Source organism: Telmatherina bonti (genome assembly GCF_933228915.1).
Source record: "Telmatherina bonti genome assembly, chromosome: 20".
NCBI classification, from domain to species: Eukaryota; Metazoa; Chordata; class Actinopteri; order Atheriniformes; family Telmatherinidae; genus Telmatherina; species Telmatherina bonti.
In genome coordinates, this window is record NC_136618.1 from 19,812,339 (window position 1) to 19,838,786 (window position 26,448).

Below are 26,448 nucleotides of genomic sequence, written 5' to 3' on the forward strand. Positions count from 1 at the left end.
ATATATATATATATATATATATATATATTTTTTTTTTTTTTTTTTAAATATATATATATATATATAATTATTATTATTATTATTATTATTATTACTATTATTATTATTATTATTATTATTATTATTGATATTAATATTATATATTATATCATGTATATGTATAAAGTAATGTATAATGTATATATAATTATATATGATACATTATATTATTTTATTTATATTATATTATATTATATTATTATTAATTAAAATTATTATTATTATTATTATTATTATTATCATTATTATTATTAATAATAATAATAATATTAATGTTGTTATATAATATATGTTCTGCAGAAAAGAACAATATTCTAGTCATTTACTTGTATTAACACAAGTCAATCTAAATCAATATTAAGCAAGACACTTTATTCTCAAAAGTATAAAAGCTTGTAAATTTGCTTTAAACATATCATTGTTAAAGCTAAATCATTTTTTAAAATCTACACTTTTTACAGAAATATAATTAGGATAATCCACAGAACCCACTTTGAATTCAATTTACTGGAACCAGCACTACTGTAATTCCTGCAACAGTACTGACATCATGTTATGTTGTAATCAAAAGAAGAAAAAAAAGATGTTTTTATTGCATTTGATTTCCAGTATTTCAAGCTTCATTTAATCGATTTCATTCACTGCCATTGTACTGAAAGGGCGGTGTAATCTCAAACACAAACTCATTCAGATTTGGGACTTTGTTTAAATTGTCATCCCAAAGCCCGAGGGTGTTCTGGAAACATTAAGCCATTTTTTCTACTTTCAGTGACTCACCTCGGTTTAATGGTTTTCACTGTTTGTCTTGTATGTAATATAATCATGCAATATTAACATCATTTCAGACTTGAAAATTGAAGACAAAAATTTTTTTAAAGGGAGAAACAATCATACAATCCAGGGAAAGGAAGCTGTCTTCTTTTAATTATGTTGTTTGTATCTGGATGAATTTTTTGATCCTGTCATCCATACCAGGTCCTGAAATTAGAGAAGTACGACCTGAAAAAAACAAACAAAAAAAAAAAAACATACTACCTTATATTTTCTTTTTTTCCCACATAAATATACTAAAATGCAAAAACTGACACCTTTCCCACCTCAATAAGAATTATTAGGATAAGTATCCAAGTGCTAGTAAAAACACACTTGTTAAGCAGATCCTGAGCAGGTGTGAGCACATCTATACAAACAGTTTGCTGGGTGTGTGTGTGTATGTCGTGTTTGTGGGGTTGAGAGGAATGAAAAAAAAGTTTTGACTGATTCAAAGTAATTCAAAATGTTACATCTCAGACTTTACAAGCCTCAGTCAGTGTGAAGTGTTGAAACTGATGACAGTGATTACAAAGACTGAACAAGTCTGGTTGATGTGGAAAATGTCAAGGGAGAAAAAGTTTCAACAAAAAACAACATGTCAGCACAGCTTAGGTTCTGAACAAACCACAAGACCTCTGGTGCAACGTCCATCAGGCATATGAGACATATTTAAGATAATATATATTCATTTTCTTAACTCCTTAGTCTAGTTCAGGGTAGCAGGAAGCTGGAGCCTATCCCAGCAATCATTGGGCAAGAGGCAGGTTATACCCCGGACAGGTCGACAGTCCATCACAGGATCAACACAGAGAGACAAACAACCATTCATACTCACATTCACTCTTACGGGTAATTTAGAGTAACCAGTCAACCTAACATGCATGTTTTTGGAAGGTGGAAGCCGGAGTAGGTCTACAAAATGTAGACTTCACTATGATTGAAATGATGTGGGGTGACCTTAACAGAGCTGTGCACAAATGATTTCTCCAACCCTCAATGAACAAAAGCAACTTTGAAAAGAGGAGTGGACCAAAAATCCTCATCAATAATGCTTCAAATTTACTGCTGCTTATGTTTGTTCCAAATGCTGTAGATTCATGGAGTGTTCTTGTGTCTGACATGGTGCAACGTATCGTGTTCGTCTGAGATTTATATATGTGATCTTAGGATCTGATTATCATTTTAATGCCCTCACATTTAAAATCTTAAAACTACATCCTCTATTTTTCTGAGTCAGCCTGCTGTAGATCAATTGAAATTTTTACGCACTTTCTAGTCTTTATCTTTGTATCTGAAACATCCTGTTCAGATTTCCTCCATTTTCTGTCCAGAACCGTTTTCCTTCCAGCTGGTGTCAAATTACTTTACCAGATTCATGATTTATTTTTTATATTTCTCATCAGTTATAGACATGTCTACTTGCTTTTATAACATCATTTTATTTTGGTTAACACTCGCTATTTTCAAATGCGCTTCTTTGACACACTTAGCACTGGGTGTTTGACTGAAACCAGCGGGTTTGTGATACAACTGCTGAACATCTGCTTGGTGAAAACGAGATGAGCAGTGTGCAGCTGGAACATTCAAGGCAGTAAACAAAGAGGGTTTCTTATAACTTTTAAAGACTAAAAGCTTTGACTTTTTCCCATTCCTTTGGTGGTTTTCTTGCTTTAATCTGAAATTTCAGAAGTCAGCCTTCTTCATATTTAATCATCTTTCCACCAGCTCTGCTGCAGTGTGAGCTGGGAGAACTGGTGTGTGAAAGTTTGCCTGGCTGTATCCCATTACTGAAGCGATGTGACCACTCTACCGACTGTCTACCGTTCCACTCAGATGAGTCCAGCTGCCGCGGTAACATCTCTACTCATCTTACACTTTTTTTCTGCCATTAACCAGCCCCTGTTTCATACTTCCCTGACATGTGAAGTTTTGCACTGACTGTGAAAGTGGGACGACTCCACTGGCAGTGCGTGATAAACGTGAAGATGATTGCTTGCTTTGCATTTTACCTATGATTGCACATTATTTTTCATGAGGTCTCCACACTCTCCCTCTTTTCTGTCAAAACTTTGCTCATATTTGCAGCCTACAGTAAACACTAGCCGATTTTCAAGCCTGGTTCTTTAATGCAAAAACAGTATTTAGAGCACGTCTGGGGTCACTGCAAGCAGCCAAAATGTAATTTATTAAAACTTCCCATTAAGCTTGGATCGATTGCCAAACCATCCTGACAAAACCGAAGGCTAAACCAGAGGACATTGGTGTTTTCAAATATACTTGTAATAAGCAAATCTTACATTTACCATATAATTAATGGCAAGGTCGGATATTGATCAGATGTACTGGTAAGAGGAAAACAGTATGGTATACCAGTTTGGGATATAATGTTGCCCATCTGATGGGATTTGAATTAATTCTGCAGCAAGAGAATGAACCTAAACATGCAACCATAGCAATTAAGATCTATTTGTTGCACAACAAGTAGAGTGAAGAGTCCAGCAGCAGGTGACCTGCTCCCTAAAGGCCCTGCAGCCTCATGGATTGAAGACTGTTTAATTTTTTGTTTGGTTTGTTTTTTAACAGAATTTCTAAAATTGTAAAAACTCCAGTCTTGTGGGCATATACACTAGTCAGTATCCCAGCTTTGGTACCTCCTATAAATGACCATATAGAGAGTTATAACACACCCATCTTGTCCAACATAACAATGCCAAATCTTGTAGCTGCCAAGAAGGAAAACTTCACAGAATGGGAAATTAATGCACAGTTGCTGAATTGTAAAACATGTGACTGCACACATGCAGAGTGCCACAGCAACAGCTGGAGGCTCACATGCAACATGAGGGTCTCTGCTGTTGTTTTCAAACAGCAGATGCATTTCAGCAAAGAAGAGCATATAACTTAACATATAGCTTTTAGCCTGTAAATCTGTGTGATTTGTGAATATGCTCTCTCCACAAATTAATGTTTGAAGAGTCTTCTAACAGCTATTGTATGCACATCATTATGTTTAGGCAATACTTTGCTGTTAGTCGCACTTATTTGCCAATGTCTTCTTGACTTAGAAACATATCATTTACAAGATTAAACATTGGTGTATTTTTGCTTTTTGGATCAGTTGGCCTTCCTCTTTTGCAGTTCTTTTGCTGTCCCTAACATGTCATAACATGCTCACGTGAACTGAAATGGTGATATGGTTGTGGCATAGTGACAAGTCAAATTAATCATGTGATTTTATCTGAGTAGTAAGAGCATAAACATCCTGGTATGTTCTGGATGTTGAGATTATTCATCATAAATTATCACTCTAATTGAGCATCTTCTGATTTCTCTCATAGACAAACCTCAGTAACTAGAGTTGATGCATTGTTTTTGGATAGTTGTGTGAAGAGTTGGTTAAATTTCTCAACTAAAAGAAGTTTGCAGGACAATACACACATCTTCTCTAGACTTTCCATTGTGCACACAGTTTATACAGGAGAGTCCTGATGTCAGTAAGTATGGGTTGACATGATGTTGCAGAAGAAACTGAGACCATTGAAACACAGAAAAATTGACGAAACTCTACCAAGAGGATCTGGTATTGATATCAAAGTGAAAGATTCTGCTGTCTTTATTGTGTAACATGTTTTCTTTAAAGCATCCTTACATTTGCTTTTTTGTAAATGCAGTCCACTGATTTGAGATTCTGAGCAGCAAAAGGTTTCCTTCTGTTAAGAACTTCAGGGTTTTATTAGTAATTATTGGTGTATTACCATTCTTGATGTGATAGTTGATGATGCTGAATTAGTTTTTGCTTCATTTGCAGGGTGTCCTCCAAGATTTTGCCTGGCTCATGGCTCATGCCACGTCGAGAGATTCGGACCAGTTTGCTTGTAAGTTCAACTTCACCAGCTGTAGTCTCTCACATCGCATTCAGACTAATGTACTCAATGGCATTTACAAACATGCACAAACAAAGATGAGTATCATGTCTGCCTGCCCCACTCTTCCAGCCATCCTTTATGTGTCTGTGGAAGCCTTAAAACATGGAAATCCAATCAGTCTTGCTTCTTTCCTTGAAAAAGACACGCTCCGTGAAGCATGTGGGAATCTGCTTATCCCTTCCAGATTAAATAGGGAGGTTCTGCCTTCATTTGTCAACCAGCATAGAGTTTCCTGGGAATCTCTGATTCTTCCAGCCAATATTTAAACACTGACTCAATTGCCAATGGCTGTAGTGAGCAGACCACAAAAAAAGTAAAGAAAAGCAATGCATCAGATTTAATCTGCATGCATATTACTTTTTACCTTTCAAAAACACATTAAAAATAAGCTGCTTTCCACTGTTGGAGTTTATTATTATTATTATTATTATTATTATTATTATTATTATTATTATTATTATTATTATTATTATTATTATTATTATTATTATTATTAATAATAACATTGTTATTATTATTATTATTGTTATTATTATTATAAGGCTTGTGAATCTGGTTGTCTGCATCAGCAGTTTGAAATGTCTGCAGTAAGAGATTTCATTATAAAAGTAAGAATGCAATTATGAGACTTGCTGCTGGATCTGCTAACATCATTATGCACCAGTGAATCCTCTCTGCGAGATTCACATTTCTCTATCCTCCTATCGCAGGTTTCAGATCTGCCAAGAAAGTGATGAGACGTGCAGCAGGTCACATAAATAGCTGCACAATGTATCAACTGTGCATTTTTTTTTTTTTTTTTTTACAGTTGTCATGATTCTCATTTTTTTGTGTATCAGTTTGACTATTTATATACATACCATGTGGGTATTAAATCCCAAGTGGCTGATCAGATATTTGAATAGGTCTGTTATTGGTTGAGCATAAATTTGTGTGTGTAAAAAAGTACCTATAAGTACTTTCAGATGATCAGATGATGCTGTGGGGTCTTTACGCTTACGAAGCGGTAAGATCCAGATGTCTGCACATGACATGTGGGCAGCGCCACATATTTGTTTACACTGTCTTTAATTTCCCTGCTGCTGCTCAGCTGCTGTCAGTCAAGCACCAACACCACCATGTTTACTGTTTGTGGGGCTTTTGCTTAGATTTTTTATGAACATTGATCAGTTGTTTTGTAATAAAACTTTGCCCAAGTTTCCATTTTATGTTGGAGCGCAATGAGCCGGGTCGTAACAATGATAAAAAGATAAGGAAATGATTTTGACTGTTTTGTTTGTCCCTAGTGCCATCTCTCCCTCATTTTTTGTTTTTAATCCCCCTTCCTGTTTATTCCCCTGCCTGACATTCCACCACTGCTGTCTCCTCTCATTATGTAAGAGGATTTTTACCACCACCGTTCTCTGCTTGGTGTGGTATGGAGCTCCTGAAATGCTTCCAGCACTGACAGCAGCCTTGCTGAAGCAGAGCCTGGGGCCAATTCTGGTAGGACGCTTCTGGCTCAGTATTTGCATCAAGCTTCTCCACTCTGCTGTGCAGGATCCATCAGGGAACCGGGCCAGGAGCAGCACACTGCCACAGCTAGACTGTCACACAATATGAACGCTGACCCCCTCTGAATGATAATGATACAGTCTGGCTTCGCTGAGAGCTGTGTGTTTTGCATTAGCTGGTCAATGTTGCTCAGGAATCAAATTGATATTGAACAGATGTTGACTTGGAGCGGATTCAGTCTGGAAGAAGAGGAACTTACTTTTCTTTCCCGGAGATGCTTGCCAGACCAGCTAAGCTATTTGCAGCTAGTTTCCATGATAGATGCCCAATAGATTACTGTCACAGCAGTTGTCAGAACAGAAAAGTTTTAAAAGTGATTCAATTTGATTATTTTATCATTTTTAAAATCTTTTAGTGTTTGTTTTTTTTTGTTTTGTTTTTTTTTACATTTATTGTTCCAGCAAATCCTATAAAAGACCCAAAACTTTGACTTGTTTTCATTATGTTTTTTCTTTTATTTTCATTTTTCAGGGATAATCATTCCATCAATTACCCTTAAAATGTTTTATAGAAATACAAAATGTTGTTTTTTTATTAGCTCCATTGTTTCCTAAAATAACTGGATGAAAACCTCAGCTATAGTTTTCATCCAGCATTTCTTAAACCAAAGTAAATGCTGCCATTTTTTTTTTCAGTTGTGGATTAATAGACATTTGGTGCTCCTTTATTCACAGCAGTGTGATGTAACAATAAGCAAACACTCTCTATGAGTGTAAGAGGGATCAGGATATATTGAAAGGTTCTGGGGTTATTTTCTCATCTTTTTCAAGGGGATTTTAATCAAAAGAAAAACACATTAGGGGTCACACGACTCTGCAGGCCTAACAAACCAAAAATATAAGTGATGTCATTTTTCCTCTGTTTGTAGATGTCAACCAGGATGGACAGGAAACCGTTGCAATGTAAAGAGCAAACCACATCTCACTACCACATCACCAACGCCAGAGGACATAATACCAGGTAATAAAGAAACTGGCCTCCCCACTCGCCTTTATTAAACTGTCTCATCTGAATTTAATCACCTCATCCTTGCAGATAATATCTCTGCAGTTAAAAGGAGAATTAAATGTCTCCCTCTCGCTTAGATTCTGTGTATGCTGGCATTGGCATCGGGTTGCTGCTGCTCGTAGCTGGAGTCGCTGTTTGTGTTCTGGCTGTTTACAAGGCAAAATGCTACTTTAAGTGAGTTCTCATTATTCTTTCTCCAGTATGATGCTGCTCGTGATATAGAAGATGATGAGTGCATTTGCTTGCTCCACAGAAAACCTGACCTGATGCAATACGTGATGGATAACCCAGATTTGGACTGGAGAGCAGAGGTCAGAGCACAGAAATGTTCAATCAATCACCATTGCATTCATTTGGCACAACATAAGACCCCTTACACGCGAATCTCATTCTTCTATCATTCTGCTCACACTTATTCAATAAATGGATCTGACATCAGAGGAGGTCAGAGGGCGATCGCCAAGCCTTTCTGCTAAATTAGATTTTTGATTTAGGATTATTGATTCTGCAGTTTATGAGCATCTCTACAAGTTTGTGCTTCTTTGTGTGTGTTATATGTGCAGTACACAGTGTAGTGCATGTACAGCAAGAAACAAACAATAAAATCAAATGCAAAAAGCACAAGCTACAAAGCCAAAAATAATCTGTCTAGCAAACAGTTTTTTAATGCACTTGGAACAAAAAGGTCACATGACGAGAGGCTTTAGAAGCTGCATGGTGTCTGCTCTGAGTTGTATTATATCACACAGGTGTTTGTGTTATTGTCCGCCCACTGTCTGCTTTGTCTCCCACAATTTTAATCTCCTCTGCTATTCCTGCTATCACCGAGAAAGATCTAGCACATGAGGTGATACAATCACAGCCGCTCCATTTGTATAATGCGTGTATCTATGGGACTATGGGGGGGATGGAAAAAAAGTGAGCTGTATGCCTACAAAAACACACAAACACACAATTTTATCTGGTCATAGCATCATCTAATAAAAGTGAGAGTGGTTTGGAGAGCTGGTGTGAAACTGAGTGTGCTGCTAGTGTTTTACTGATGAGATATAGGCTCACAAAACTGTAAAAAAAATTAAATAAAATAAGACAAACCCATTCAAAATGAATTGATGGTAATTTTCAATTCAATTCTAAATGAATTTGCTTTATTTGTTTAGCGCCACTTCACAAGGTCATCTCAGGGCACTTTGCAGACACATCACTTTGTGCCAGTTTATAACAAACAACCTAGTTAAAGAAAACCAACAGATTGCATCAAATCTTGGCTTTGATCAAATCCTCCATCCTGAGCATGCACAAGGCAACAGTAGAAAGGAAAAAAAAAAAATTTTTCTATATGAAACACAGGACTGCAGCTTTCATTTCCCTTCAGATTTTCTGGTTGGTGTTTAAATACTTTGAGAAAACTGGCCATTTGTTTTGTGACTGAAACAGGCTTATTTATCTTAGGGATGTGGAGGAAATTATTCTTTATTACCAAACAAAGCCTTCATGAGTGAGTCTCATCCATCCAGATACTTTTTCTGAGATTTATCAAGCTGATCGGTCAGGGAGCTTGATGTTACAGAGGTCCTTTTCATACCATTTCTAAATATACACGTAAAATTCTTCTCTATGTCATGTTATTTACAGCACACAGACATGTTATTTCTTGGATAGGTCTCAGCATACACACACAAAATATGATCAGGAATTACATATCAGCCAGTCCTGCACACAATGACCCGATTCTTATTATTCTGTGTAGGAGTGTGACTTTTCTGCACTTATTACAGCCGTGTGTAAGTCTCAGAAAGTTTTTATAGCAACAGAAAGTCTTGCTTTCATGTTATTTCAAATAAAACACAACAATGTAAACTCATCCTCATCAACCATTGTATGAGTGTAATTATCTCACTTAAAGAGACATCTAAAAGCCAAATGCACTCCGCTTTACTCTCGATGCATCATGTGAAGAAGCTCCTATCCACAGGTATGTAGGATGCTGGGAAAAGTTGTCACGAAATGCATCATTTTTTATTTATAGAAAAAAAAATACCAACATTAAATCTGTCTTGTCAACTTCTCTGAATATTTAAATATTTATAATAAATTCAACTTAATATTATTTATAATAGATTCAGAACAAAATTACAGTCATTTCTAATATCACCTTCTGGATTTGTGCAACTTTTGTTGTTTATGATGTTTATTTGATATTAATCTGTTTTGACAGTTATTGATATGATATGCAAATGAACATCTGTGTTTAAGTTATTCATCTTTCTAATGATTTGAATGGTAAGTTTACAGATTAAATAGTAATGTGGTAGATGCTACTGATAAACACTGACTTATTGTAAATCAACCCACAGTTAGCCCTCATTATCTATATCAGATTTTAATAGGTGAACATTTAGTTTTTTTTCTCTCCAGTTGACAAAGAGCATGTTCAGTTTTATGACATGTTTAGTAATAATTATTACATATTATGATGTACACAGTTTTATTCAAGTAACGCTTTAAAATCCATGAAGTTATATAATTTTCTTTTAAAAAGGTATTTGTGTTAGCATTGGCATGTGCATGCGTGTTTGCTTTCATGTTGCAGCCACTGAGGATGCAGCTGTAAATAGAGAGGTGTAGGTGGAAACTGGTATCTCCACCACTTCCACACTAGCTTTCACAGAGGAATAGAAGATGGAAGGTGATGAAATGTTTTATTGAGGTTAGGGATGCAATCATAGATGCATAACAGGTCATTTCAATCTGAATTGCGCCTGCATTTGATGTGCTCATGCATGAAGGATCATCTTCATTTCTTTTTCCTTGCCTTTGTTCTTTTCCAGCAGCTCTTATCGGTGGATAAAAGGCCAGGCTGCTGTCCTGGCATCGACCCCAAGAGGAATGATGGTCATGGGCTTTCAATCAGCGTTTATCCCTGGAGGAAAGAGGTGGAGGTGAGGTGTATATGTTAAAGCTTTTGGGCTTTACTGTGATTGTCTGAAGTCAGTAGTGTTATCTATTTGTCCTTTTCTTTATTTATCCCCAGCAGGATTCAAACTGGAAAGATGCCAAGTTGTCCTTCTCCAACCCGTTGTACAATTACTCCCCTGATGCTAATGCTGGCGATGACAAAAGCTCTGAAGCTTAACATTTTTGGACTTTGCTTGTTAACCAGTCAAAGTTCAGGCCTGAAGTGAGACACTTAATGAGTTAAGGGCTACAATAACAGGAAGAGCCTCCAGTTTGTGTGCACATCAGTCCTTGTCACCTGGTTCCTGCTGTGGAAATTGGGGTTCAAAGGCCAGGACCCAAAAAGTCCCTGGATCTGGACAATGTTCTTGTGAAAAACAGTTAATCGGATCAAACAGTGCATATATGCAAGATATTGCTGCTAAAATAACTCTTTTAAAACCTCCTTAGCTGTCTGTATGTCCACTTGATCTGCATATCGGATTCCGCATGGTTTTGTACAACATCTTATAATGATGCTACTATTTATTTTATTGCAGGTAGTAAATAGCAGCCACTTTCCTTTATTTTAGTAGTAAATATTTATACCATTAGCGGCTTGCAACTTTAGACTTTAGTATCTATTGCATGACTGATTAAAATCTCTGGAAAAATATGTACAATAAATAATCAATAATTATTTTAAAAAAAACAAAAAAAAAAAAAAAAAACACTGAACATAAATTACATTAGGAGAAGGACAGAATCAGATTTCTGCCCAATCAATAAAAGCTTTAAAGATTTCACAATGCTCTTTCCAGAGGATGCCCTCCTGGACACACTGTCAGGTTTAGACTTATTAAATGTTAAAAGCTTAATAAAAGTAAGAATTTTGTTTTCACTGATGTGTCTTTTTATATGTTTGTTTTCCTGGTCTTGACATGGAGTTTGGCAGTGAGCATCCCTTAGCGCTGCAGTCATTCCATTTGTAATAAATGTCACGTAAATGTTTAGGTTCCACAAACAACCACAATCTACAGGGTCATTAATGTTTGTCTCAATCCTCATCACTTCAGACACTGCTGAGTCTGTAATGGGATTCTGGGTCAGAGATTTATAAGTGGCCTTTAAGGATCAATTTTAACTGAGCTTCTCTCTCTCGCTCTGTTTTTTTTCTTTTCTTTTTTTTTAAAAATTATATGTGCCTCTCAGTACTGTTGTTTACTACGAGGCAAAAAGCTGTAGTAGGTATAACCTTGGCTAAAGCTGATCTCACTGCCATCAGAATAACGACAATTAACAGCAAAGATAATAAAAAAAAAAAAAAAAAAAAAAAAATCCCTTCCAAATCAAACCTCTAGTGTTACGAGACACTAACTCCTTCCTAAAATGTGTGGTGCCTTTTATGTAGGAATTTGAATTGTGGTTACTAATCATCTTGTCAGAAAAAAAGGAGAAATTATTATTTTATTTTATTTTATTCTACTAAGAGTCCATGATTCACCTTCAAAATGTTTCCTCACAGGAAGAACTTTGGTCAGTGTTTAATGAGAAGGCCTGCTTACCAAAGGAGTTTTCTCGCTGAGTGTGCATCAGTGTGTTCTCGGTCTCGACTGAATGTTTGCGTGGATGTTATTCGGGGTTGAAATATGAATGTTGAGGATTGTAAAAGAATGTTTTTCTTATGATCCTGTGTGAATTATTTTTTCATGGGCTGTATAACTGAGTGTTTCAATAGAATCATGTTTTGTTCAGGATTTTGTTTTGTTTTTTCAAAGATCTGCTTAATTCAGTTCAGTTCAGCTTTATTTGTGCAGCACCACACCACAACATTGTCATCTCAGGGCACTTTACAGACACAGCAGTTTGAGCCAATTCATAATTAATAGCCTAACTAAGAGAAACCAACTGATTACATTGAATCTTGATTTCGATCCAATATGCCATCCTGAGCATGCATCAGGTGATGACAGCAAAAAGAAAAAAAACCTCTCTTTTAACAGGAAGAATAACCTCCAGCAGATCCCTGCTCAGGGAGGGTGGGCATCTGCCTCGAGAGGACAGATCAACATACACCGCAGCTTTTATCCAGCAATACCTGCAGAGAACGCATAAATGTGTTCATGATGTCAATACTCTCATATATTCATTTAATATTCATTTCTCAAACTACAATCTGTTTGAACTGAGAGGGTGGTGCCTCAGGGTGTATACAGTAGAGTGTTTGGTCTTAGCAAAGCAAACTGAGAAATTGTGGTGTGGTGAAAGGCACAATTAGTGGAAATATGGTTTTCTATACCCCAAGCCTGAATATGGTTTTATTCTTCTTTGCTCACACATAAACTTGCCACAGATACCTCCACTTTTCCAAAAAATAGCCGCTGTCCACAATGGATAAAGCACATTGGAAAACAGAATGCACACCTGGCATTGGTAAGCCCATATTTGATCTAAATCCTTATTATTGTAATCAGTATTGTGGTCCATCACTGTAGAAGTTACTAGAACCTGCTTTTCTAGCTAATGCTGAAGTTTTCCCAGCAGTGATATGTCATTTATTTAATAACATATCAGTCATTTAAATGTACCCAAATTCTTTTTTCTGTAGTTCAGTAAGGAAGAGCTGTCAATTAAAAATCAATTCAAACTCTATTTCTATAGCACTTTTCATACAAAAGCAGTTTAAAGTGCTTTACAACAGCTAGCTTAGCTAGCTTAGCTAACTTTTTCTTCCCATGTTTTTGCTGAGTGTTTGTTTTATAGCCCAAATATATAATTGCTACTCTAACAATGTTACATATAGACATCACACCACCAGCTCAGCCATTTGCAGCCTTTACACTTCAGTATGTTTGTCTCATCCCACAACCTTCTATGGCCTATATAAAACCTTTCCCACCAGCATGCCATAACATGCACACACACATAATACCACCTTCCACTTGCCTTGCCTAGCTTGAACACTCCCATATGATGGCGTGCTGACTGAGAATGTGCAGCTATTACTGTTTTTGTCCTGTGAAAACTCATTCTGGTAGCTTCGGTATTCGTGTAGTTGAATGCTTCACAGGAGAGCTGCTCCCCACCGTCAGGCCTTTGTCCTTTTAGTCAGCTTTTCTCACCGGAGCTATTGTTGTCACAGTTTTGCTAATCACCAAACAGAGTCCATCTAAAGGTCACTGCTTTGTGTGTATATCTCTCTGTTTTGAGAGACCTTTGTAATAAAAATGATAATGTAAAGTTCACCTGTGACACCTTTGAGGACTCATGCTGTCTGTCAGTCTTAAATCTAGTCATTCCTGAGCTGTCATCCAGGCATGTCATCTTATTTACATCTGTAAGCTCTTGTTTGCACGCCATTCTTCCCAGTAAGATCAAGGGGAGATTTATTGTGTTTCCCTGTAGTTATAGCATATAATTGGTTCTCTCAGACTGATTGCAAAAGAAAAGGACTGTTTCATCAGTGTATTGAGCAACAATAAGCCCAGGTACCTGTTTTCTGCAATTGAGTTTCTGATAACTTCTATCTATGCCCTTGCCTCCACAGAATTGTATTGAAAGATTCTTTTGGGCAACATTTTTGGAGGCAATTATACTGCTTGTCTTCCTTTTAACTAATCTTGTGATGTATAGTAACTGTTTATTTAGTCTATTATGACTGAAGAGAATGTGCAGGATGTTTTATGCAGTAAATCATTCTGTTGTGCTGTAAACATTGCAGTGTCCCTTGTTGTCCTACTGATGCTTGACTAATTGTCTATGAGACAAAGAAGTCAAACTTTGATCACTTGTATTTAAGTTAATTGTATTTTTAAGTTTATTATTCATCATTTGCTCAATGAAATACACAACGATGTTCTTAAGGAATTATTGAAAACTGTTAAGTCTGATCTCGGCTGGAAATACAATGACATTTTTCTTTACAGAGTTAATTGAAATATGACTACTGGCTGGTTACTAATAACCACGTAATTCTCTTATTTCTGAGTAGTTCCTCAGAGCAGCTCATCATTCTTATTTGAGCTGTGATATTTGTCAAACATGTCATTCTCTATTTTTTCAGGTTTGAGCATGATGCCTGGAAATGCTCGGCACAAAGTTTTAACAGTTCAACAATAAATATTTCTAAATTAAAACATATTACATGGTGGTAAAGAGCAGTCTATCAAAATTTTCTAAAATCTGTCATGATACAAGTCATTGAAGGTAGAGAAACCCATTTGCCACCAATCAGGAGCAAAGACACAATATGGAGTTGAAATTCCAACTTTCAATTTATTATTGATGTTATTAGCATCTAAAAATGTTGGTTACGTAATCTACTTCTGCTGAAACAATTTTTTAAACAATCAGGTTACTATCACTGATACAACCCCACAACTGCAGATTTATCTGAACTTTCTGCAAATGACAGGATTCTGAGTTAAATTTGAAGTCTGACGTGTACAGTGTGAAGAGAGGTGGTGACGGTACAGTCCCTTGTGGTTCTCCAGTATTGCTGACTAATGTCTTATACACACAATCGTTTCACAAGCAGTGTCTGTTTGCTCTGTAGTCATAAATCCAGGTGGTTGTGAAAATATCCACCTGAATTTATGAACCTATCACACATGGATTGTCTTGAGAAATCACAGATCATGATCATCAATTTGCGGCCTGATTTGTCCAGAGGAGAGAGGGCTCTCTGAAGCAGACGGACAATAACATCTGCAACCACAAGCCCATTGACAACATCCCTTTTCTAAGGATGGCTATTCTGTCATATGTCTCAGCTAAGTCACAGCACAAGGCACAACAATTTTATAAAGTGGTAAATGTATCAGGAAAGATTGACTGACATTTGGTTTGAAGGAAAGCTTATTGGTAAAGGTTGTGTTTGGATGTTTTACATATTAAAGCATCAAAACAAAAGAAAAACGAAAATACAAACAGACTTCACAAGGTAATGCATTAAAGTAAAAAGAAATAAACTATTGAAATGAGTTATTTAAAAAGCAGGCGACCATGTACATTAAACTCAAAGTGCACGTGCATTCTGAGGGATTGCAGTCATTTTGCGATTCTATAAAACACGTCACGTATGTTTCACTGGATTTAAAGAGAGTGGACAGGGCATTTTTCCTACTTGACATGCATTCACTTTTCCACCACTGAAAATCCAAATTTCCCATTAACTTTACATTTACATCATGTATACAGCTCAGAAACAGTTACAAGCAGGAAATTAAATGTGACATAATTACAACTGACATAAAGTGGTTTGCTTGCCCAGCTGTTCAGGTATAACTCTATCCTAGATCAATTGGCTGCTGAAATTTTAGCACGTATATTAAGCTGTTCCGAATTAGTGCTACAAAAGATCGCAGTATAGCAGTTCTAAATATGCTGTATAGAAGTTGTTGCACTTTGTCAATGTTGCATTAGGACAGTGTTTCTCAATCCGGTCCTGAGCGCCCCCCCCCCACCCAGTGCATTGGATGCACTGACCACCCAGTGGTCAGTGCATCCTTTTATCCACACACCAGCTCATAATGTCAGGAGTGTAATCGCTAGTCAGCAACTAAAACAATAAAAGTTCACTTAAAAGAGATACAAAAGCCCAAATAGATGCTTTGTCTTAAATTTGCAAAAATACTGTCCAGCTCAAAGCTACCCAACAAGTTTGACTCAACTCTTGAAGGAAAACTTGAAGAGCAGGAAACACTTGGCAGACACTAAAGACACAAAGCAACTCAGACTTTCTTGAGTTGATTAAACAATAACATCAATAACTCATTAATGTAAAATTAGCACTGTGTAAAAGTCATTAAATCTATAGTTCATTCTGAATGTTCTGATATTTCCAGTATTTGAACTTGTTTGCAATCTCTTTCTATATAGCAGCTATCTGTGCTCTCCTGTTAGAGTTCCTCCATGATTCTGCTGTTCTGCAAGCGCTCTGACCGCTTTGTGCTGCAGCTGCCATAAAACAAGGACGGACAAAATGGTACTTCACATTTTCACTCTGAAAAAAAGTGAAGTGGTTGGGGGCTTTAAAGCTATCCATGTAGTCTCAAAATTGTTTATGCTGCAGGCCCAGCTGCCATTGGCTTATTTTTGCACAGGTGTCGCCACTTCTAAATAAAACTGACAGTTTCCTCTCAAAGCAAAGCTAAATGATGATGTGCTTTCATGTTTTGTTAATACTGCAGCAAGGCAAGAAAGGTAATAATATGCAATGGTCTAATGGAAAAGCAGAGACAGAGCACAGCTTGTTCTCCTCAAGTTTTCAGTGTCTGACTGCTCCTTTGTTCCCTGTTTATTAAGTAGCCAAGCATCATAAATACTCCAGGAGTGGGACCCAAGTCTCAACAGGAGCAGTCACTGGAAAATTTGTATTTGCCAACACAGTCAGACACAAACGCCCTGATGTCACCAGAATTTCACAGATTAATGACGTCACAGTCTTCTGATGTCCTTGAACTTTACCTCGGTCTGCAGCCAAGCTCACAGCAGATGAAACTCATTCTGCTGTACGTCACACTTTGAGTAGCAAGAGAAAGAAATGGCTCAGTGACATAATGCAAGGCGATGCTAAGGGAGTGGTCATCTGAGGAGCAGCAGATGTGATAAGCGCAGGAGACTTGAATGATACTGCTATTATTTAATTGCGTGGAAAAGTTGTAGATAGAGTTTAGAGCTCCAAAACTAATTCACATGGCACCCTGACTGATGGATGACCACGCTGCACGAGTCAGTGATAATCACCTTTTATAAGGGAATGCATCACTGAAGCAACATGTAGAGTGGTTCTGTCAGGATGGTATGTTTGCTCTGTAGAGGTATGACATGCACTGCTGAGTGCAAAGGAAGTGTGCTTAATCAAATCACACAGACTGTGCGTGGGATTCTATTTGTTGAGACTGTAAGGCGACTGCAGACAGATGCTGTCAGCAGATATCTGAGTCTTCTCATTATAACAATACTTTATAGCAGAAAAGAGTCCCAGTAATACATGTCAAAACAGATGATTGCTCACTTCCTCTCTCTCTGAACTGTGGGGCGTCACCAATTTTCAGAGACGAGTGAAGGTAGCATGTGTCAAAACAGCCAATCGTTCACTTCCTCTTCCTCGCGCATCCTGATGCTTCATCTGCAAACCGCCTCCCACCTTACCACTGCTGCACACACTTTTAACAGCAATCAAATCTCTTTAAATATAAAGACATGGATAAGTACAGTTAATCATGATCATGATTTTTTTTTAACAATGATATAGAAGTAATTACAATTCGTTGATCTTGAACTCTGCTTGTATGTTTGAGATAAAGCTTGAAATATATCTGCACTTGCATTGTGATAAATATTTGAAATCCATTAAAATCCACCTGAAACAAGGATATTCAACTTATAAGGCTGACGATGCACACAGCCATCCTTTCTGAAATCATTGACTGTGGTGCATCTCCGGATTTCCTACAAGTGTGTCTTAATTGGAAACAAATATGTGGTCCAAATTATCCTCCCTGTGTGGAAGAAGTGAAGCAGTGACGGAGAATGAATGACGAGTTACCCTGAGTGCAAAGGCAAATTAAATGTTCCTTAACAAGTTCTCCCTGCCAGTGTCAGGTGTCTAATGAGAGTTCAAACACAAGCAAAAGAAGGAGGTTATCATTTATTTTCATTTATTTTGTTTAACACAGTGGTTAAAATGGCTGCAAATGGTTATATATGGGGTCCAAACAGACTTTTAGCTTTTGAACATAAGTTTATGGTGATCAAAATGAACTCGAGTTATAAAGATGTGTATGTTGATTCGTGTATGTAAAGTGCCCTGTAACAACATTCTTGTGAAGTGGCGCTATACAAATAATGTTTAATTGAATTGAACTGAATAAAACATGTATGAATTGAAACATGTATGAAAAAAAACAACTTGTGTCAGTTTGAATCGTACATGGTGATTCATAAGTTTAAATGGTTTTCTATATTCTAAAATTACAAATTTCATGACTTTAGAGCTAACCATAAAATGCCATAAAGTGAATATATGTCACCATGTAGTTGAGATGCTAACTAAATGTAAGTTCTGTGACATCTGAGGGATTTTTTTCTATGGTGAAACGTCTCATATACTAATTTGCTTAAATAAGCCTCTATGTTGACAGATTAAATGTTGACTAAATGATAACTTTAAATATGTGATGACTAAAATATATGACAATAAATTAAAGACTACTACTTGAATTCTAAGATACACTAACATATACTTAGTTGGACCTCATTCGACATGAAATTTGCATCATTTTCAAAAGTTTACACAACGTCAAAAAGTTTTGTTTTATTCAGAGTTGGATACATTTCTAAAGTTTATTCTTTTTGTTTGTTCATCTGTTTATAGACTAATGTCTCATACTGATGACGGGAGAAGTGGACCCCATCTTCTACAGCCCTCCCAAATATTTTTCTGTCTGGTCTCTGTGCTGGCATGTGGGATGTGATGCCTTGTGCTCCCTAAACCACTCATTTACTTCATGAATCCGACTAATGCTGGCAAAGTCTGACTTTATGCAGGCAGTCTCACTGCATCTTTTGGATACAAAACCAGCTGAGAATAATAGACCTAAAAACGGAGAATGCCTGAGATTATTTGCTTTGTACATCCTTAAATTTTTTGCCATGTCAGCTTTTGATTGATTGATTGACATTAGTAAAGTATCACTTGGATATTGTGAAAAACTTCATACTTTATCCAGGTAAATACAAAAAGTTCAAAAACAGTAAATTATGAGTTGGAATATAAATATTTTGAGGATTTGAATGGTTGAAATTATTTATGATTAAATTACATGTCGTGTCCTAAGTTCTATTGTTGAATGTGGCCAAGCACTTTTAGGGGGACAAGATGAACAAAGGGACGAGACACCCGAGGAACAAAGCTGCTGAGTCTGAACTCCGGAATGTTCTGGTCTACTTGGCACCTGAGGAGGGCGCTGTCAATATTCAGTCATAAGAATAATAAGCAAGATCGGTGAAATATGAGGTTAAACTTTCTGGAAATTCTTATTTTATTTTTTTACGGAAACGAACAAGTGCAAATGAGATTTTTATTTTATAAATGATGGACTGGTATATCAATAACAATAAAAACACGCAAGCAAAACAGAATGAAAACAGTTAAAAAAAAATTAACCAAATCTTCTATTGAAGATGATTCCACATCTATCTATGGTCATCTACTGTAACTTTTCTTTTCTTCTGACATATAACAGACTAAAAACACATATTTGTGTGTTTGTCTCTTGCACACAAGTAGCATCAAAACTATTGGCTCTGAGGAGTTGATGACGAAGAGAGCGCACTTTATTTTTCCAAGGGCGCGTTTGCGTTCACACACACTTGCACACGGACGCGCTCTGCACTCCTGACCAGTGGGATAATTCCACATTGTGGAAGTGCTAACGCGCTTTTACGCTCGTAATTTTTCTGTTTATTAGTTTTATTGGTTTGTTTAGGAGGCGGAAAGCGCGTCCAAGAGCGCACGGTGTGGTACCCTCTGGAAACAAAAAGAGCTCGGTGCAGCGCAGGCAGGTCTCCCTTTTAAAAGCAGCAGGAGCGGCAGGAGAGTTGCGGAGTCCTCTCCGGGAAGCGGAGTCGGCGCAGGAGAAAGGCAGGAGTGTGAAACGCACCGGGTTACTGAGGAGAAACATCGGCGGAACTTGGATATGGCGGCCGCAAAGACGTTCAACCTTCTCGTTGGAGTTGTTTTGGTTTTACAGAGTCTGGGGGACGCGCGAGCAGAGAGCACAACCGGTGACGGTAAGAGCCTCCAGCATACACACCAGACCTGTTTGGATCCAGTTAAAATGTGATCATTAGGACTCCTGTTCTTGGTGCAGAGAGGAGGAAACGATGCAGACGCAGGTGGAGGTGGTTTCATTCCCGCATGAAAAGCACTGTTTTACGCTTAGCTTGCACAGTAAATAAATCAGTTTAAAGAGCAGCGAGGTGTGTAAGGTGCAAGGAAAAGAGTGGACAGCCTACTGGTGGCTGTTACTTTTTTATGTTTATGTGTCATTGTGCTGAGGAAGGGCAGATGACTTCTTATAACTTACTCTCTTTTGTCTGGATCAAGACTGTTTTATTTATTCCAAGTATCATATTTTCACAACCACTACAAGGTTCAGTTAATTGCTTTCCTTTTCCCACATTTGTTCCTGCGCTGCCTTCAGGCTCAGTCGGTTATTCTACAGTAATATACAGCCATGCATTTGCTTCAGCATGTAAAAAACCTTCAAAGGAGAAAGTTTGTGTCTTCTGGCTTGTGTCCTATTTTCCTCTTTCCCCTTCCTCATACTGTGTCCTTTTAAAATCCTACAAGACGAAGGTGTCACCCATCTGCAACTTCTAACACATCTGTCTGCGATTTCAAGCAAGGTGAACAGCTCAGGCGCTTTCTCTTCTGGTGTTGTTAAGAAAAATTTAACCACAGAAGATGGCACCTGAAGGCACCAGAAGTTCCCCTCCAGATCTTCTTAGATCTTGTCCATGTCACACAGACAGTGGGATAAATCCACGCCAACATGAGCTCTGTTCACACAGGCGAGCCCTTGTTTTCCATGGCTTTTGTTGCTGCAGCGAATTTTCACCAGATAGTGGTAAGAGAAATGCTCATTTGCTGACAGTGTCTGTAAATTAAACTTGCATGTGTGTGAGTGCACACTGCAGAGTTACAGGAATGTTTGGTAGATTTAAACGCAGGCATTTAAAAAAAAACACTTTCACACAGTTTCACTCAGCTGCAAACATGTCTCCACAGAAAAATATCAGATTAAAGCTTGTTTTAAAAATTACAGATACAAATCTCCACATTACCAGCATCCATATTGTGTGTGAGCTGGAATTAAATGCACATATATAGGACCGTATTTTTAGATGTTGCTGAGGTGGTTCTACATCATGAACAGATATCAACTCCGGTGCTGCTGGAAGGGGCAGATCGAGTCCGCTGGGAAGATATGATGGACTATTCACTCGGAAAGGCTTTCTAACCCTCTGAAAGTGTCTGTGAAGCTTAAGGAGAGCCTGAGCTGTGAGGGATGGGAGAAGAATTCATTTCCCCTCCTTGCATTTATTAGTTAGATGAGCTGTGGAGAACATCTGGGCAAAATTATACAACATCCTGTGAGCTTAGTGCATCTTTTTTTTTTTTTTTTCCATAAAGCTCTCCGTCTGTGGCTCTGCAACGTTCATCCGGGGATACACAGCAGTGGCACTCACACAAAATCAGGGCAGATTTTTTTGGGGGGGTTAATTTGCACTCCGGTGCTTTGCTGAGTGGAAAAAGAGATGTTCCAGTCCAGTCTGGAGAGTTTCTGCATGTGCGGTAGTAAGTGAGAGAACGTGTGAAAGGGTTTCGCCTCGTGTAATGATGTGGTCTGATTTAAATGCCTCCGCTAAGGGCTGCTAATGTGCTAAGATTGTGGCTGTGTGTGGAATTTCCTTTTTTGTTGGGGATGATGAGAGTTGAGTTTCTCTACAAAGTTGAAGAGGATGATGGAGGTTGAAGCCTGCACACAGGCTGCAGCAATGTGGCCGTCTCCAGCTTCAATGCATTGTTCATCATCAATCATACTGTCACGAGCTGCCGCTGCAATCATACGAACACACACTCAGGCCCATTGAAGTGCATGTTGCAGCCAAACACGAAGACTATGTGACTTCATAATAACCAGCTGTTCCTTTTTTCTCCTTCATGCTTTTATAAAATACTCTCAGTCACTTAGTTCCAACAGTCTTTCTGCACTGACTCATATTCATATCTGTATAATGACTGCAAACACCAAAATCTGCAAAACAAAATATGCAGCGTACTAGTAAAGGTTGGTAAAAAAGAAGTTGTGTGGTTTCCTTTGGCAGGCTGAATAGTGTTCAACGTGTTTTTATCAGGTTTTAGTTACTTGTGGTGACACTTGTGTGGAGGCCAAATCAGACAACGCACTTGCAGAAATACAATCTTGAAAGCAACAATTACTTGCTGGAAATTAGTTTAACATTAAGATATCCTCAATCAAAAGCTGGCTGCTGCTTGGATTGTATGCCAGCACGATGTCATTTATCCACAGATGATAAAAGCAATTTACGTTAGCTATTGCTCTCAGCTGGTAGATTATTTTGTAGCATTTCTTTAATATAACAAGTCTCTCCAAGGAATAAAAGAAGCAAACATCAAACACCGCCGTCTGTCAGTTTTGAGAAAGCCAAAAATCAAATTTGGAAATCAACTGGTTATGTTGACAGCAACCATGTTTATAATGGGAATCAAGTGCAGTGATTTAGGAATTGGAAGATATTACTTGAAACTTGAAGTCTGTAGATGTGACTGCCATACTTCTGTCATGTTTCCACATCAAATTCAGCTGTTAGTGCTTTCAAATATGGAGATCTACATGTATCTTCTTCCTCTCTTGTACTAGAAGAGAAACTGTGATTTCTTTGCCTCTGAAGCTGGAATTCTGTGCTTGGAATCCCAACTTTCCCAACTTGGAATCAAATCCCAAGTTGGGAAACCTTTAGGACTGTGCTAATTCACCATCCAAGATAGGCAGGGCATTATTCTGTACTTTGTGGATACAAAATAACATAAAACCATCTTTACTGAGGGTTAGACAGCAATATTCATACATCTGATCTGTTATAATACAAATCTGACAGTACTTCTAATAAATAGTTTACTGTCACAACTATCCCCACTTCTTATGAAGGAGGCATGGTTGGATTTTGATGCTGGGGCAGAAAAGGTTTCTCCAACTTTTAGATTTGGAAATACAAGTTTTGGGGATGCATTCAGTGTTATTTTGTCCATGAGAAATGGGGCATCTAGACTTCAGAGATTGAAGTGAATGCAGCATAACACCACCAGTTGTTTATCTTGATAAAGCAAAGCTCGGCTACGTCTAGCGGTCGGAAATTTCAATTTTGCTCTTCTCTTTCTCACGCGTTGGAGATGACTAAAGGTATAACCTGACCTCAAATACAAAACTGTAGTTCCAGCTCAGCTCTCTTTATTGAGGAAATTGTAAGCCTTCTTGGAATCCCACCCCCATCATACCTCCCCCTTTTCCCTCTTTCTGACATTGCACATTTCAGAGCAAACAGAATGAGTTAGCTTCTTTATGGGCCTTCTGAATGACCTGCTGAAAGGAGTGGCCATGAATGGATGACGGGGGTGGGGTGGTATTAAAGGGTGACAGACAAGGAGGGGCGGTAGCGGCGGTGGCGGTGGCTCTGGTTATTGTGCCGCCCTGTATGTGGCAGCAACAGGCCATGCCATATTGTCCACCCATAGCAGCATGCATCAGCAGGACCAGGTTCCTGCATTAGTCACGCTTGGCTCTTGTAGCTCAGCTCCCTGCCCCTTTCAGTCCGGGAAGAAGCTCAGTCTGACGGCCTGAGAGGGCCAAGCACCACACAGAGTTCAATAGGCTCAGAGACAAAGAGCAAAGAGGCCACCACTTAATGAAGCCCTGCACAGCTAAGCTCCTCTCAGGATTTTTCTCATTGTCTTTCATGTTTCTCAAAATCTGCTTCACGTCCAACATTTGCTTTGCTCTGGCTGGATTGCCACATATTTGAAATCTGAAGCAAATTTCTCCTCCGTGTGATTTGTTTTGTTAAATTGGGAGAGCGGAGTGACATTCAAAATCTGTCAAAATGCCGAAATAAGGTCAGAGGTAGAAGACTTACGATGGTTAAAGCAACACAGATGTTGAAGTCGGTGGTTCAGGGAGAGCTGACAAGCATTTTCCACTTATAACAAACATCCTCTCGCCACAGATGATTGCAAAGCTGCCAGTAGACCACAGTCAGGCTGTTATCTGTTCCTCCCTTTGACTCTGCTGAGGGAAGTCGCCACATGCGAGATATTAGATAATCATCCCAGGAGCGGAAAGCATAAATGCTTTTTATTTACGTGGGAGGAGATGTGTTTTCTTTTGCTGTGAGGGAAGAGTTTGAGGGAATAAGGATAGGAGGCGAAGCAGACAGGCAGTTCCAACTTTCTTTATTAACCTTCACAGTGCAAGATGAGATGATTACAGTAGAATAAAAAAAAAAGAAAAAACAAATATGTGTCAGCATGCAATGATGAACGACTCAATGATGGACTTGTGTTTCTCCTTGCAAATGAGGGCCTGTTACACTACACTGCAAAAAGAAAGAAAAAGTGATCATAAGATGAAAGTTAAAGTGAATCAGATTGCTTGACCAGTTTAAGGTGAGTTGGTTCAATTTGGTTCAACTGGTTATGAAAGTGTGTAATTAATCATCCAGTCACTACCAGCCATTCTCCTTAAGATATGTTTCAACAAGCTTAAAAGTCATGACTGACCGTAACATTGACATCTCTCTGTGGACTCTACAGTTCAGCCAAACGCTCATTTTTTCCTCATTTTGCTGCGTTTGCACAGACTTTTTTTGTTTTCTTTTCTCAATTAGCATTTAAACCATAGAGGCTCCAAGTTGACCAGTTCACAGTTGCTTTTGTACATCAACACAGAATATTGGGATTGATCGAGTTATTGTCACAAATCACTGTATTTACCTCAGACCGACCCTCTCCGTAGGCTGTCAGATCAGCCTGCGGGCAAAACGAGTGGATTGAGACTCTTCCGCATTAAGCCCCGCCTCCCGCCACTGCACTACATCGGGAGCGCGCACCGCACCTGCTTTCACCGTCATTGTAACGTCTCATAAACAGAAGGATTAGGCTAATATGAACTCAATAAAAAAACAAAATACAATGTCAACACATAGCATACAGCCCTACATGTTGGAACCTGAATCAGACCCTGAAAACGAAGTGGAAAACAACAACCCACAGCAAGGAATTCAGCAGGATGTCTCTCTTTGGTAAACTCACCAGCCATCGTTGGAAATAACTTTATCCGACGTTTTCCACCCGCCTGATGTATTTGTACATGCCCTTGTTAACAGTAGAAGGTAACCAATCACCGAACCTTATCCCCCGGGACGTCACAAGGATTTCCAAGTAGAAAAAAACTCTCTAAAGTTTTCGTCGCCATGGAAAACGAGCGGAGAGCGTGCTGCAACTCAAACTCAAACATGCGTTTAGGTGATAAAAAACAGTGCCGTTCACATGTCTGATGAGGATTCAACACTGTAACACTGTAGAAAGCTCAGAAAACTCGGAATTCCATAATAGGACCCCTTTAAATTTCGTACCTAGAAGGATGCTTAGCCATTTTTTATAACAGAGCATCACAGCATAGTAATTTTTTTATGTTCCGGCACTGATCTAGTAATTTAGATCCACGTTTGTGACGTTTGTCAACATCAGGATAAGTCAGACTGATTTCCTAAAACTTTAATAAAAAACAACCCAGCTTCTTAAATATAATATTGACTTTGTGCTTTTTATACTGGGTTTAATTTGACATGTTTGCATCAGCATGTAAGAACAACACACGGCAGCAGAAAAGGGATAGAAAGTTGACATAAAGGAATTATATCAGTTCACACACTTCCTTTGTATGTGAATGATTTAGATTATTACTTGTGGTGTTCACTCATGGTTATATTCCAGAGTTTATATCTGAGAACTTGGTCAAAAAAAGTCCACAGTGATTCCAAACTGTATAAGACAGATATTTGTGTTCCTTCATGCAGCTCCTCCAGAGCAATTTTTGCATCTCTCCTCTCTGATATGGTTGACGTGAGTGTTGATGCATACTCTAGCACTTCAAGTGAGATGGACTGACACCAAAATGTCTCATTCCTATTTTGGCTCAGTTTTTGTGCATAACTTTTTGTCTATAATAAAACTGCTTTGGCTTCAGTTACATTGGCAAATAGCAAATACCTGTGATTATAAATTAAAATGACTTCATATTGACAGAGCCTTCAGAGTGAGGGAATTATTTTAGGGTGCACTTCTTCTTTGAAGTTAATCTGGGCCAGGGTAATACCATTCACATGCACAGTTTCCAATTTTCCAGCCTTTTTTGAGCCTGCTAGCTGGAGACAGCCAGACCTTTGTCTCTTACTTTCAAATACTTCATATTTATGGAGAGTCTTATTAGCAACGCATTAAACCACATCAATCCTTCAGGGGCCTGAATACTGACACACACCAGTAAGTAGATGGTATTTAAAGACAATAACTTCAGGTTCT

At 38.1% G+C, this 26,448-nt stretch overlaps 2 protein-coding genes across 2 annotated transcripts in view; both read left to right on the forward strand.

The window, feature by feature from the left end:
* Nucleotides 1-10,476, forward strand: part of malrd1 (MAM and LDL receptor class A domain containing 1) — a gene marked incomplete at both ends in the record, with an annotated part of 57,110 nt that extends 46,634 nt beyond the window's left edge. Inside the window, 7 exons of the mRNA XM_079259953.1 lie at nucleotides 2,578-2,703; nucleotides 4,661-4,727; nucleotides 7,201-7,292; nucleotides 7,418-7,514; nucleotides 7,594-7,651; nucleotides 10,175-10,282; nucleotides 10,378-10,476. Coding sequence (XP_079116079.1) covers nucleotides 2,578-2,703; nucleotides 4,661-4,727; nucleotides 7,201-7,292; nucleotides 7,418-7,514; nucleotides 7,594-7,651; nucleotides 10,175-10,282; nucleotides 10,378-10,476 — 647 coding nt within the window. The remainder of the gene's footprint in view (nucleotides 1-2,577; nucleotides 2,704-4,660; nucleotides 4,728-7,200; nucleotides 7,293-7,417; nucleotides 7,515-7,593; nucleotides 7,652-10,174; nucleotides 10,283-10,377) is intronic.
* A 9,192-nt stretch (nucleotides 10,477-19,668) lies between these two features.
* Nucleotides 19,669-26,448, forward strand: part of plxdc2b (plexin domain containing 2b) — a 91,874-nt gene continuing 85,094 nt past the window's right edge. The window contains exon 1 of the mRNA XM_079259524.1: nucleotides 19,669-20,075. Within this exon, the coding sequence (XP_079115650.1) occupies nucleotides 19,982-20,075 (94 nt within the window). The 5' untranslated portion in view covers nucleotides 19,669-19,981. The remainder of the gene's footprint in view (nucleotides 20,076-26,448) is intronic.